This window comes from Cardiocondyla obscurior, linkage group LG12, assembly GCF_019399895.1.
Source record: "Cardiocondyla obscurior isolate alpha-2009 linkage group LG12, Cobs3.1, whole genome shotgun sequence".
Classification (NCBI taxonomy): Eukaryota; Metazoa; Arthropoda; class Insecta; order Hymenoptera; family Formicidae; genus Cardiocondyla; species Cardiocondyla obscurior.
In genome coordinates, this window is record NC_091875.1 from 5,845,246 (window position 1) to 5,857,470 (window position 12,225).

At 38.0% G+C, this 12,225-nt stretch overlaps 1 protein-coding gene across 2 annotated transcripts in view; it reads right to left on the bottom strand.

The window, feature by feature from the left end:
* The window catches only part of Sm (heterogeneous nuclear ribonucleoprotein L), a 131,813-nt gene that overhangs the window by 103,544 nt on the left and 16,044 nt on the right, over nucleotides 1–12,225 (bottom strand). For both annotated transcript variants that reach the window (XM_070663778.1, XM_070663777.1), the window contains exons 2-3: nucleotides 11,000–11,043; nucleotides 9,063–9,132 (exon numbers count right to left, since the gene is read on the bottom strand). In XM_070663778.1, coding sequence (XP_070519879.1) covers nucleotides 9,063–9,132; nucleotides 11,000–11,043 — 114 coding nt within the window. The remainder of the gene's footprint in view (nucleotides 1–9,062; nucleotides 9,133–10,999; nucleotides 11,044–12,225) is intronic.

Sequence of the window (12,225 nt, forward strand, 5' to 3'; positions counted from 1 at the left end):
TGCACAGAGAGACGACTTTTAATTAAATATGAATTTGGCGATTATTGACACGTATCAATCAAATCTTTTTAAATATATACCCTAAAATACAAAAACTTGTACATTTACATAAATATGGTATATATATGTATAATAATAATAATTCTGAATTTTTTTTCGCCCTGTAAATATGTTGAATAATAAATGTTCCGCCCAACAGATTTCGTGACATATTTTCTTTATAAAAAGCACAAAATATACCCTCCCCAGGCGAAGCGTTTGAAAATATTTCACGAGTATGCTGGAATTTTAAATTCCACGCCGATCTTTCAAAATTGAGTTTTGACGTATACCAATTCCACACCGGCAAACGCTCTATGCATAGCTGAATTCTTAATATACTTTACAATTGTTCATCTCCGAGTAAGAAAAAAAAAAAAGAATTTATACGCTGCTGACTTTCCGCGACGAAATCGCAGCACTATCAAATATATACAAAAACTACAACGCAGAATCAAATTGCAAAGTCGTATCACTCTTGCGAGTCAGTATTTAAAAGAACAATATTTAACTATGCTGATGAAATAAAGGAATATTTATTCGGTCCAGTGATCCTGGAAAACCGATTTTACTATTTCACCCTGACGTGACTCTTCCTCCCGTGAAATTTAAATGGCGCGATCGGGCGCACCTTTAGTTTCAACTATGAGTAAAATTACTTCGAGTAATTAAGAAACGCTTCTGGAAATATATCACAAGTTTTCGTAATTGTGAGAACGATAAAAAAGAAAAAAAAAGTACTAGTGACCATTGCGATGAGTACCACGGGGAAAAGGGAAAACCGGGCTGCGGAGCGCGACTCGCAATTCTCCTCTCGGAGCGAAGAGAGACGGGGCGTCGTAAATAAAAGTTATCACGATATATCATGCAGTGGTGCAGCGAGATAGTGGGTGGTAGCACTCCTGGATTTATGACGAATCTTACAGGATGTTCGCGAGGAAGAAAGGATGCTAGTTGGATAGACGCCTGCAGGCAGAGACGACGAAAGGAGCGCGAGAGAAGGAGAGCGGCGTGAGCCGAACGAGGAGAAGGGCTAGGTTTCTATCGATTATCGACTGGAGCCGGAAAAAGAGCAGGCTTTGATGGATTCAAACACGGCCTACCACTTTCGCCTACTCTACTCGAACCACACCCCATCGCGGCCACTCCGTGAGAGTGGTTAAAATGACGCGAACCGGAGAACGTTGCCCTTCTCTGTCTCTCTTAGTGAGGAAAAAAAAAAAAAGAATGATCGATCCGCAGAAAGAGATCCGAGTCCACTCGACTTAGTCAACAATGGATTACCTGCTTCGTCCGACAATGGATTACCCCGTTCGAAATGCGGCGAAACTTTCACGTGCATTGTTAAACAGTGTTGCGATAAGTATCCGAAAGTACATGGAAAATCATTTGACGGTAACGAAGTTAGGCGATAAAGCGCAGTCAAAAAGACAGAAAAAAAATTTATTACGTAGTTGATGTATCCTACAATTAAATTTAAAAAATTAATATAAAAAAAACGAGTTGACGAATCATATAAATCTAACAATATACATTTGCTAATTCATATCAGAAAAACTTTTCGGTAACTTTATACGAGCAAGGGAAAGAGCAGCTGTTAGACTTTGTTTTCAATTTTCCCTATATTCGCGAGCTGCAAGCGCGAAAATAACATTTTTACGATAGGTTTTGCACGTATCAAACATGACTCGACAGGTTTCAGAAATTATCCACTTTAGAAATTACATACGCGTGATGGAATTACGCGAGTCGAAAATTGGTGCGGAAAAGCAGTTCGTTCGATACTACCAATCAGGACAATCAACTACGAAATTCGATCGAAGCGCGCTGGATCAGAATTAACTGATGAATTATTCCCGCCGACTGCGATTGATTTATGGCACGATCGTCCATTTGAATGTACTATTGCGAAGAGCACCGTGATTTTCTCATCCGCGCCCGTATCGGGGCAAGTGTTCTCTCGATGATTTATCGTAAACGAATCTCTTTACATTTGAAATAATTTCGGTCGCGCGATCCAATTTACGTTACCTAAAATATATTTCACATTTTTCTGCATAATATAAATTGTGATTATATTAATATTGAACTTAAAGTCTAATATTTTATTTCATTCACTAATTATAAAAATGTAATTTTAATTAAAATAGTGCATAAATTAATATTGACAATAAAAGCACGCAATTTTTTTCTTAGAAAATGGGAATCTAATTAAAAAAAATTGTACAAAGAGAGGAGATGGAAAAAAACCGTGGAAACGTTAAAAGTTAATATTTGACGTTTTTCCTTTCGAACAATTTCGAACCGTACGAAAATTGATACTCGAATACGACACCGAGTATCCTTAAGACATTCTCTGCTTTTACGGCTCGATACAATCGAGTTTCTTTTCGTTATCGATACTTCACGTTTTACGTACTCACTGACAATGGTTTATTTTTTAATAGCGCACGTTAACGACTCGACAATCGAGCTCGCGTTGGCATAGGTTAGCACGCGCAGTAAGCCGGTACGCTGCAAAAAATGTTTCAGACGTTAAGAGGTTCGAAAAATGTTTCTCTCAAAGGAGAACCCCTAATTTTATATCTATAAAAATGTAAAAAAATGTCCCCGCCCGCATTACATAGTTATACATTTTATGTATACGTATATTACAGTCAAAGGTAAGATAACAGCTGTTTTCCGTAACTTTGTAGAATAATAGAAACAATCCCCTGAAATGACTATTGTATCATTTAAATACAATAGAGTGTGTTTGAGCAAGCCTGTGACACAAGTGGAATGACTCATATCTTGGATTACGACACATGCACAAAAGTTCAGGACTTCAATGATATACCTATTTACTACGCGTTGAGAAACCTTTGCCGTGGGTGCTCTTTTAGAGCGTTAATTAAATTTTAAAATTAAATAGAACCTACGACTTCCTAAAACTAAATTAAAAATAATTTTTCTTTTTTCAAATATAAAAAAAATATTACTTAATTTAATTATAAATTCATTATTTTTACGAAAACAAAGAAAATATAAAACAAAACAGTCAATTTCTGTATATTAAAAAAATAATAATTTCACAAAGTTCTACGCGAAATAAAACTAAAACAACAAGTGTTTGAAATTAATTATGCATACATTGTTGAATAAAACAAGAAATAATGCATGCAATATTATCGACTTTCTGTAAGCGCCGTAAAAACAGTTTGTAATGTTTATTTCCTTAATCGAGTAAGAATGATTAAGCGTGATTTAATTCTTTTAGAAAAATGATCCGAATATGAACTGGCAAAATAAAAACGTGCGTTAAACAGCGTTAATAATTCGATAACGACAGCATAATCGAGTCGTATACGCATTCTCGAGCGTGTCCGATGCCCGTTTAACACAGTTATCGAAGCCAAGCGATAATGTTACCTGCTCTTTCGAACCCAGAAATTGAATCTCTCGATCAAATTTCTACTTAAATCACACAACGTGAAATATATCGCTTCAGCACAACGTAATTAACCTAAATAAATTATTAATAACTGCCAATTATTTAATAAATACCAATATACGCATTTTAATATGTTTACTCTTTATGTATATCAAAGATTGATAAGTTAAATTTATTCTGAAATATATCTATGCATTTATTAAATAAAAAATAATATGTTTATGTTAATCACATAATTTTGAATACATTGAAATATTTTCATAAAATGTAAATGTAATATAACAAAAATTGCATATTATTAAACCAAAAAAAAAGAAAAACAAAAGAGAGAGAAAGAGAGAAAGATCTAAGCAAACGTTACTTTTTCTCGCGACATCGCGAAAGATGGATCGACGGATTTCCGAGATGAATCACTCTTTAGAATGCACCGCCGACATTCTCCGGTCCGTTTATAAACACATCGCGTAAAAATACTTTTCGGAAGAACGCGTTAAATTATTGTGACACATGCACACGTCGACAAGTACGTAAGTTTATTCTTGATAGTAGAATGTAATATTATTTTGAGATATTTCGCTACGGTATATCCGCCGCTGAAAATATCGCGATTAATCGTGCGAGGACTACGAGACGAACGAGCATCTTGAAATAATGACAGCGAGAATAAACCCGCTTTGTGCGCTTGCAACGGTGTCTCTGTTCGGATGAAAAAAAATGTTGCACTAACGGCCAAGTCCGATCCTACACTCGCTTTAACAACCTATCATTCATACAAATTTTTCAGCAACATATGCATTTAGCTTACGACTTTCTGCGGACGTACATTCGACTGAAATGTACGCGGTATCCCCAGGCGAACCGAAGAATAAACTCTTCGTGGCCGAAGTATTGAGGCGGAAACAAAATTACAAGGGATTAATTAAATCTCTCAATTATCTCTCGCCAAGATACGAACAGCTGTCGAGCGTGAGCATTGTCGCAAATATCTATTCTTCCTTCGACAATGCTCGGTCGCCGGCGTTCTTCGGAAACTCGGTTAATTCGTCGTTAAAGGGAAGGAAAGTTTACCAGACGCGCGTACTTGACGCGATGAGAAAAAGATGAGATCGAGATTGCGGCGAGGACTATACCCGCTCCTGTATCCGTTCCTAGGAAATTTCGGATGCAAGTCGGTTTTGAATTGGCAACGAATACGCGGGAGACAGTGATCTAGGTGAGCTTTCTCTCCGGGGAACGAGGGAAGTAGGTCGCGAACATTAGGTGCGTTAGACGGTGCGTGTTGCGCCCCGAAACCGGTGCGGGAAACTTTTGAATTGTCGCCCCACGAGAGAATATAATTCCACGTGTCGTTCCGAGGGAGGAAAGACTTCATCTCGGGAGGACATGTCCGCCATCGCCAAGTTTGTTTACCGAAAATTATCCGGTCGCGAGTGCAGCAAGCGCGGAGCGCGGCGCAATATGGATGATAAAATGCAAATTTACGCGTGAAATTTACATCGCGCGCACGCCGACAACGCGACAAAATATCTCCCCCTCGATTGTCGGGCTAAACTTATTTAGTCTAAGCTACGACCTAAAGTTACACTCACATGGCAAAGACAGGATGCCAAAAAGTTTCCGCTCGACAAAAATCTCAGGAGGTTTTTAGTCAGCCGCGAAAGTTAATTCCGAATCGCTATAAATTATGCACTTCTGTCATATATTTTAAACATATAAATTGTGAGATGTGATTTTCTATCAAAACTTCCTACAAATAAATATCCATGCACTGTCCAGTATTTTTAACGATTTATGAATTTATAGTGCAAAAAAAGAAAAAAAAAAAAAAAAAACGTGTCAATTTCCAACTCGGCGATCTTTTTCCAATATTTCTTTTTTGATTAAAATAAATGATCGAATTAATAGAAATAGATTTTTGCGATAGTTATATCCTTTGACAATAATATATACGGCAATATTTGGGTTTTATTTAACTTTTTTGGCGTGAGCACATGCTCTTTCGCCGAAAGCGGAATAAGTTTTTAAAGCTTCAATGGTACGCTATAAAAATGTCATGTTTTTCGCGTGTCGAGAAAGATTTGAGCAACGTTGGTTTATAGCACACTTCGTCACTAGACAATTTTATTGTTCCCCAGCATGACATGCAACAGTTTTTTATGAGAAATATGTATGCTTCATCGTCAGCCTTAATTTCTTCACCGAAACTAAACAAAGCTACGATAACAATGAAACATAAATTAATATAATCTGTACCGGTAATACGCGAGTTGCCGAGTAATTAAATATTATATCGCGATAAAGAACAATTAATCACAATTTGTTCGAAAACGTATATAATTAAAATAATAAAATTTAATGTCTCGCATTTGCGGCTTGTCCGCGCTAAAATACTGCAAATATTGCAATTATTAGTCTATCTTCAGATCAATATCGAATTCCCGAACTTCTGTTAAAATTTAACCGTTTAATTATCACCTTCTATTTCAATTGTATTATTAACTCATTAAAGAGATGCACACAAAATTCTTTTCCACATACTCGCTATATTTTATCGCGTCGCCAGACAGAAACATATGTCGAGATCACGTTACGAATTTCGAGTGGAATCGGAATCGAGTTCCTTAAAATAACAGCTTTCATTAATCTAAATCTAGCAAGCTGTCGCATATCATCAGGTATGTTATTGCCAAAGTCAAAGCGTGTGAAAATTTATTTCTACAGTCCATATAACAAGTCGCTAAGCGTGTATTATTTAAACATATTCATATTTCATACGGCATTCAATGTAGACAATACGAAATAAACATACAATTAATACGCCAGACATAAATTTAAAGACCGTGCGGGAAAACGTTTACGTTAGATCAGTGTCGCGTTCAACTTTTCTGCGCGATTCAACGAGACATTTCGGATTATCTAGTCGTAAAAAAAAAGAAAAAATTTAAAAAATTAAAAAAAAATAACCAACCCCTTCCGTTAATACGATAGTCCGAAAAAGAAACCAATGTTGCTTAAAATCTTACCTCGTATATTTGCTTTATTTGTCACGATGCGATTCGCAGAATACATCGTTAGCCGCGTTTGACGTTTATCTGTTCGTGAAGTACGTGCATCGCGATAAAGTAGACACGAGATACACCGTTTCGCGCGCCCCGACGCCATCGTCGCCACTTTGGGCAGAAAATATTGGCATCCGGTATGGCGTAGAGACGCCCTTCGCAATATTGTATCGCAATAACCCGAATTAACGTCACATCTCTATGATTGATGCAGGTTGCGAGAATCGCGATACGAGAAACTTCGGTTTCGTCTTACGGTTTCTCGTCTCAATGATGTTTCGGATACCTCGCGGTATCTAAATGGAACAAGATTACACCAACAGGTGTGAGCTGTCGTACAAGAAAAAGAGATCCCGTTACGGACCGTATTCTAACATAAACCTTATTTAATTCTTATTTATTAAATAATGATAATAGCAAAATTCTTGCAAGCGAAATAAATTCTGATTAAAATTAAAAGTCAAAGAGATATCTTATACCTTCTCCCTAGGTTTCACGTCCGCCACTAATTTCCGCAAGATAAACCGACAGAATGACATAATTCAATAACGGATTAATAAACGTCACAGTGACAAATATAGATTGCTCGGCGATCGTATATATATCGAGATCGGAAGCTCTATTCGGGAAGTTCCGTAATAAACATGATATTTAGCTCAATTTGCCTTGCACCTCATAAAAGCGAACTCTCCTATAACGTCGACCATGTGTCGAGGAAATATTGGCAGTCTCGGTATATAACCCAGATTTACATCGGCTACTTCCAGCTGCGACTGTCGCGCTAATATACATACATATATATACGTCCAGAAAGTCTTTGATCGCGCACCAAACGAAAAATTTTACAAATTTCATACGAAACAATGGTTTTTTTCCCCATTAATGCTCACACAGAGCCTGTCCGGCAAAACATATACACATATATAAAACATTCCCATTGAATAAATGTTTGTCTAGAGGATGAAAAAGCGAGAAATTGAATCAGCAGTATATGTTTTCGAGCAAAATGAAATATCGATCAACGCATTTGCTGATTAAATATACAGACACTCGCAGGAAGAAACGAGAACAAAAAATAACCCCCGCGATACGGAATGGTAACTGCACCGATTAATTTATTTTAATGGATAGGCAGATATGACAATTCATTTGTAAATGTCAAGACGAAGTAAACCATAGAATATTGGACGAATAATTGCGTTTCTGAAAAACAGAGAGAGAGAGAAGGGGGGGGGGACGAGGATGAAGAAAGAGCTAAGAGTATGCTTGGGAGTTTAAACCTTCGAGGAAGCTCTAGCTATATGAGCTTTTAATTAAATTGAGAAGATGAGCCGTTAATGGAATATGAAGTCACGTTTCAGCACGCTCGAAATTAACAGGTGTTTGTGCACATCGCAAAATTCTAGGTCATTTTTGACGCATATTAAAGATAAATTGTTCATTATACAACCGCAAACAATGCTTTAGTCTTCTCTACAGCAAACATTAATGGTGTAGTTACTTTGTATCTTTTGCGCAATTTCCTAGTTTAGCTTCACTCGACGCGGTCTGTACGACAACTAACGACGTTATTATGCAACTGTAAAGAGATTACTGAACTACATAATTTCTTCTTTTACCTTCCTAGCGAGATAATAACTGTATAATGGCTTTAATAATATTATTTTGTTATAAGCAATAAGGACAAAATTTCAGATGTTTCAGAGCGATTAGAATCAAAGACGGTATTCGCGGTATAAAGCAAGACGTATCACTGTGTTCGCGCTCGAGTGGCCGGACACCACGATAGCGGCGCGGTATCGTTACCTTTCGGTTATCACGCGGGCAAGAAGCTTTCAGCCGGCTCTTTAATTAGTGGTTCGATCGCGGAAGGGGCGCAAGAAAACGAGCTTTGTGCGACCGGATAACTATGCGAGCTTACGTACAGAAACGGTACAAACAATGTAGAATGACATCGACCCGACCGGCAGCGCGGGCGGGGGAGAGAAACGGGCGGGAGAGCTCAAAGCTCATCTATTATTGGCGCAAAACAGAAATAAAATGCAGTGCGACGGCCTGTGAAATCTACGAGGCTGACGTGCTGCCAACTTTTGTTCTCTGTGGCTTTGGCTTCAATATTTTCAATTCCCGTTATAGTCCGTGTTGCAGAATTGCGCCACTTTTCCGTCCCAGACTATTCTACATTGAGTTAATACGTGTAGAAAAAAAGAAAAAAAAAAAAATAACCCTCCCCCAAGAAATCCAATGCACGTGTAACAATTAATTGTTATCCGTGCCGAGACTGCCGACATATATTATGAATATACTTCTATAACGTTGTCACGCGGTTTTTCAATGTTAAGCACGTTTAAACTTCGAATAGAAAGATAATTTATGCATAGTTGTTTGTAATAACTTTTTAAAGTTCTAACATAAGTTAGAAGAATTATGAAATTTGCATCTCTTTATAAATTATCTTTCCTCGGCGCAAACAAAATAAAAAAAAAAATAAAAGCTTGTTCGCTCTAGCGTTAATTGGTGCAAAAACTTACCACAGTGATGGGGTAAACTGGATTGATAATTGTGAAGAGGAGGACGTGGTTCGGTTTATTATTGTCTTCTCTGAAACAGATTAATTGATACGTATTATTCCAGAGAACGCACAGAGAAGTCTATTGAAGCCCTACGGCATAAGTGCGGAACCGATAAAATCGTGAATTTCAATCATTTGTCCTCGTTAAAAGACGCTCCAATTATTTGAAAATTCAATTACGGAAGTCCGCTTGAAAACGAGGCCTGGATTATCGCCGAGTTCGCAAAAACTAGTTCGCCAATAATAATTCATTCTTCGTTGACTGCGACATGGAGGTCTTGCTGACGTAGTGCAAAATCACATTGATCACACTCGTCGAAACTAAAAATATTATCTCGATTTCGTTTTCGCGCGTGGGTTAAAAAAAAAAAAAAAGAAGAAGAAGCAATTTTAATTATGCGCAGCCGTATCAATACCAATAAAAATTATTATTTCTTTAAATTTTTTTTTAATTTGCAAACTAATTTATTTTATATCGGTCCACACCATGCACATACACATCCAAAAATACTTTTTAAATTACGGAGGATTTCGCGGAAGCCAGAATCCACATAGGTGCACGTAACATAAATAAAAGTTTGAGCAGTGCATTCTCCGCAATTCAAAAAATACTTTTGATCTATACTCTATAGAAAACCCGAGTTGCACGCGTGCATCATACCGTGTAAAGGATTATGACGTCGGGAATAGAGAGATAGGTATCTCGCGTCTCGGCCGAGGGAAAAGCGAAACGAAGTAATCTCCAGCTGAGATTTGACATGCCCGCGCGCGTATAGCGAAGCAATCCAACCGGTGATAGACGCCACGCGATATATTTTTCACGGTTGATATTGGTGTATATACATCTCTTCTTCGTGACTCACGTACAACGTAAAAATCAATCGCCGTAATTTTTCCGCGAATAAAATGGCGAGAAGGCCGTTGCATCGACTAATGGCATAGAATATCCAATAGCGAGGATCGATACAAATTGAATTACCACTTGACGATCATTGTTATCTGAAGCTCATTCGTATCGAGTTCTCGTGTTTACGATACGACTGTATTATTCAATATAGGATATCTCGAGCTGGACGGAAACACGTCTGCAATTTGATGTTTATTACAATAACGCTCCTAATAAAAAAAAAAAGTCTCACGTCTGAAGTTTGAAAATTAAATTCCAAATGATATACAAAGTAAGATTTTTCTCCCGTAAAAATAAAGATAAAAGATAAAGAAAAAGAACGGAATTGATTTAATAAACTGATATCACCGGTTTTGTTTTTCCGTGTAAATTTGGAAAACGGAGAACTCGCAAATCAAAGGATAAATGTCGTTTCGCTGCGCACTGTTCTCGAATTCTCAATGATTATCTAACGTCTAATACCTGATATCTGCATCTGTGACCGCTCAACGGTACCACCAGTTCGAATTCACTTTACTAAGGAGTTATCGCGAGTTCGTGGAGCAGATATCGCTTGCTATCGGATTCCTTCTGTAGGATTGAATCACGCTTAATGCTCGACTTAACTTCTTATTATTAGACTTGGACTGTAGAATAACGGCAGTAGGGTCAAACTTCGTGACAACCGGCTGCGTCATTTTAATTAATTCTCATTGTCGCGATATATATATATATGTGCCGAACGCGTCCTGGCGCTTTTATCAGGTTTGCAATTCCACGCTCGACCATTTTATTAATTTTTTTTAACAACGTGTTATTGATATAATAACGCACAAATAATATAAGAAGAAGACGATCTTTAAAACGCAAACATTTTAAATCTAATATATATTAATATCTTTAATTCATATTCCTTTACTTATACACGATTGATGCACGCCGTGTCCGTTCCGAATAAATTAAACATACGACTCTACTCGCACGCATAAACAATGCGGTGGGTAACTCACCTTTTTCGACGTGGTTCGTCTCCGTATCCGCCGTATTCGTGATTCTGCAACAGAAAACGAGCAACGGCGTTAATAACTTTTGCCTCAAGACGATTAATTCGTTAAATCCGCGCGGATGAAGCGCCGTTAACGGCTTTATCCGAGCGACGTCATTCGGTTTGCCGTCTGCACAGTCCGTATGCGGTCGTGCAAGTTCCCTCGAAAATGTAACTCTCTCGTAACTACTCGCAAGTCGAAAGTACGGATTTCCCGAGCGGGCACGGTTTCCCCTCCCGCGGCGCTTCATCCCCAGCAGCAACACGTGTTACCGTCGTAGGAAAATCGTATAAGACAAATTTGCACGGCGGTTCTTTGGCTGAATTGTCACGCGCGACGTCACCGTTAGATGCGTCGTGCTCGGTCAATTCTATTAATACGCGTGCATACGTCTTTTTACCACGGTGCCCAATGCGACGGAAATAGCGCAACGAGACATCTTAGAGGCTGTGACGTATGGTCCGCTTAGGTACCCAATCCGGATCACATAATTAAGGGGCGCGAAAGTAAAGCTCATCCTCAGTTTTTCGAGTTAAAAGCATAGACACGTAAGAACGTATAGCAAAACGATTTAATGATTTAAACGTAAGTTATATCGTTATACTTAGTATTATTATTTCTTCCTACTTGTCCATGTATATTTTTTTTTTTTTTTATGTACAATACATTTTTTATTTTACGTACAATAATCGAAAACTCTTTAAGAGTAACGCTGGGATTTTTCCTTTTTAGAAATTACATCTCGGAATTATGCAAATAATATGGCATGTGAGGGGTTCAGTATCTAGAGCTAAATATTTAAGTCTTGTCAAATATCGATTTCAACGTCGGAATTCGACGGAAAAATGTCGGTGCAAAGAATCGAAATTATAGGCAAGGTTGATCTATTTTTCATGCCGTGCGGCAAACGTTCCGCGACACGGCTCGCCATTGTGCTCCCGAACATAATCCACCTTGTGAAACCGCGCGCGAATGTCAATCCCTAAGCGTCTAGTCGCTTCATATCGCGTAATGCGCAGCGGGCGTAGTGAATAAAACATGAAGCGGGACGCATTTGTACGTCGGAGTGACGTGTCGCTTGTCGCGGTTAAATAATTCATTCGCATTTTCCACAACCGCGAAACAAGTGAAATCCGAGTATTCGCGCGAATCCAATTATCAATACAAGATTATCTGGTAACTCGGTAAAT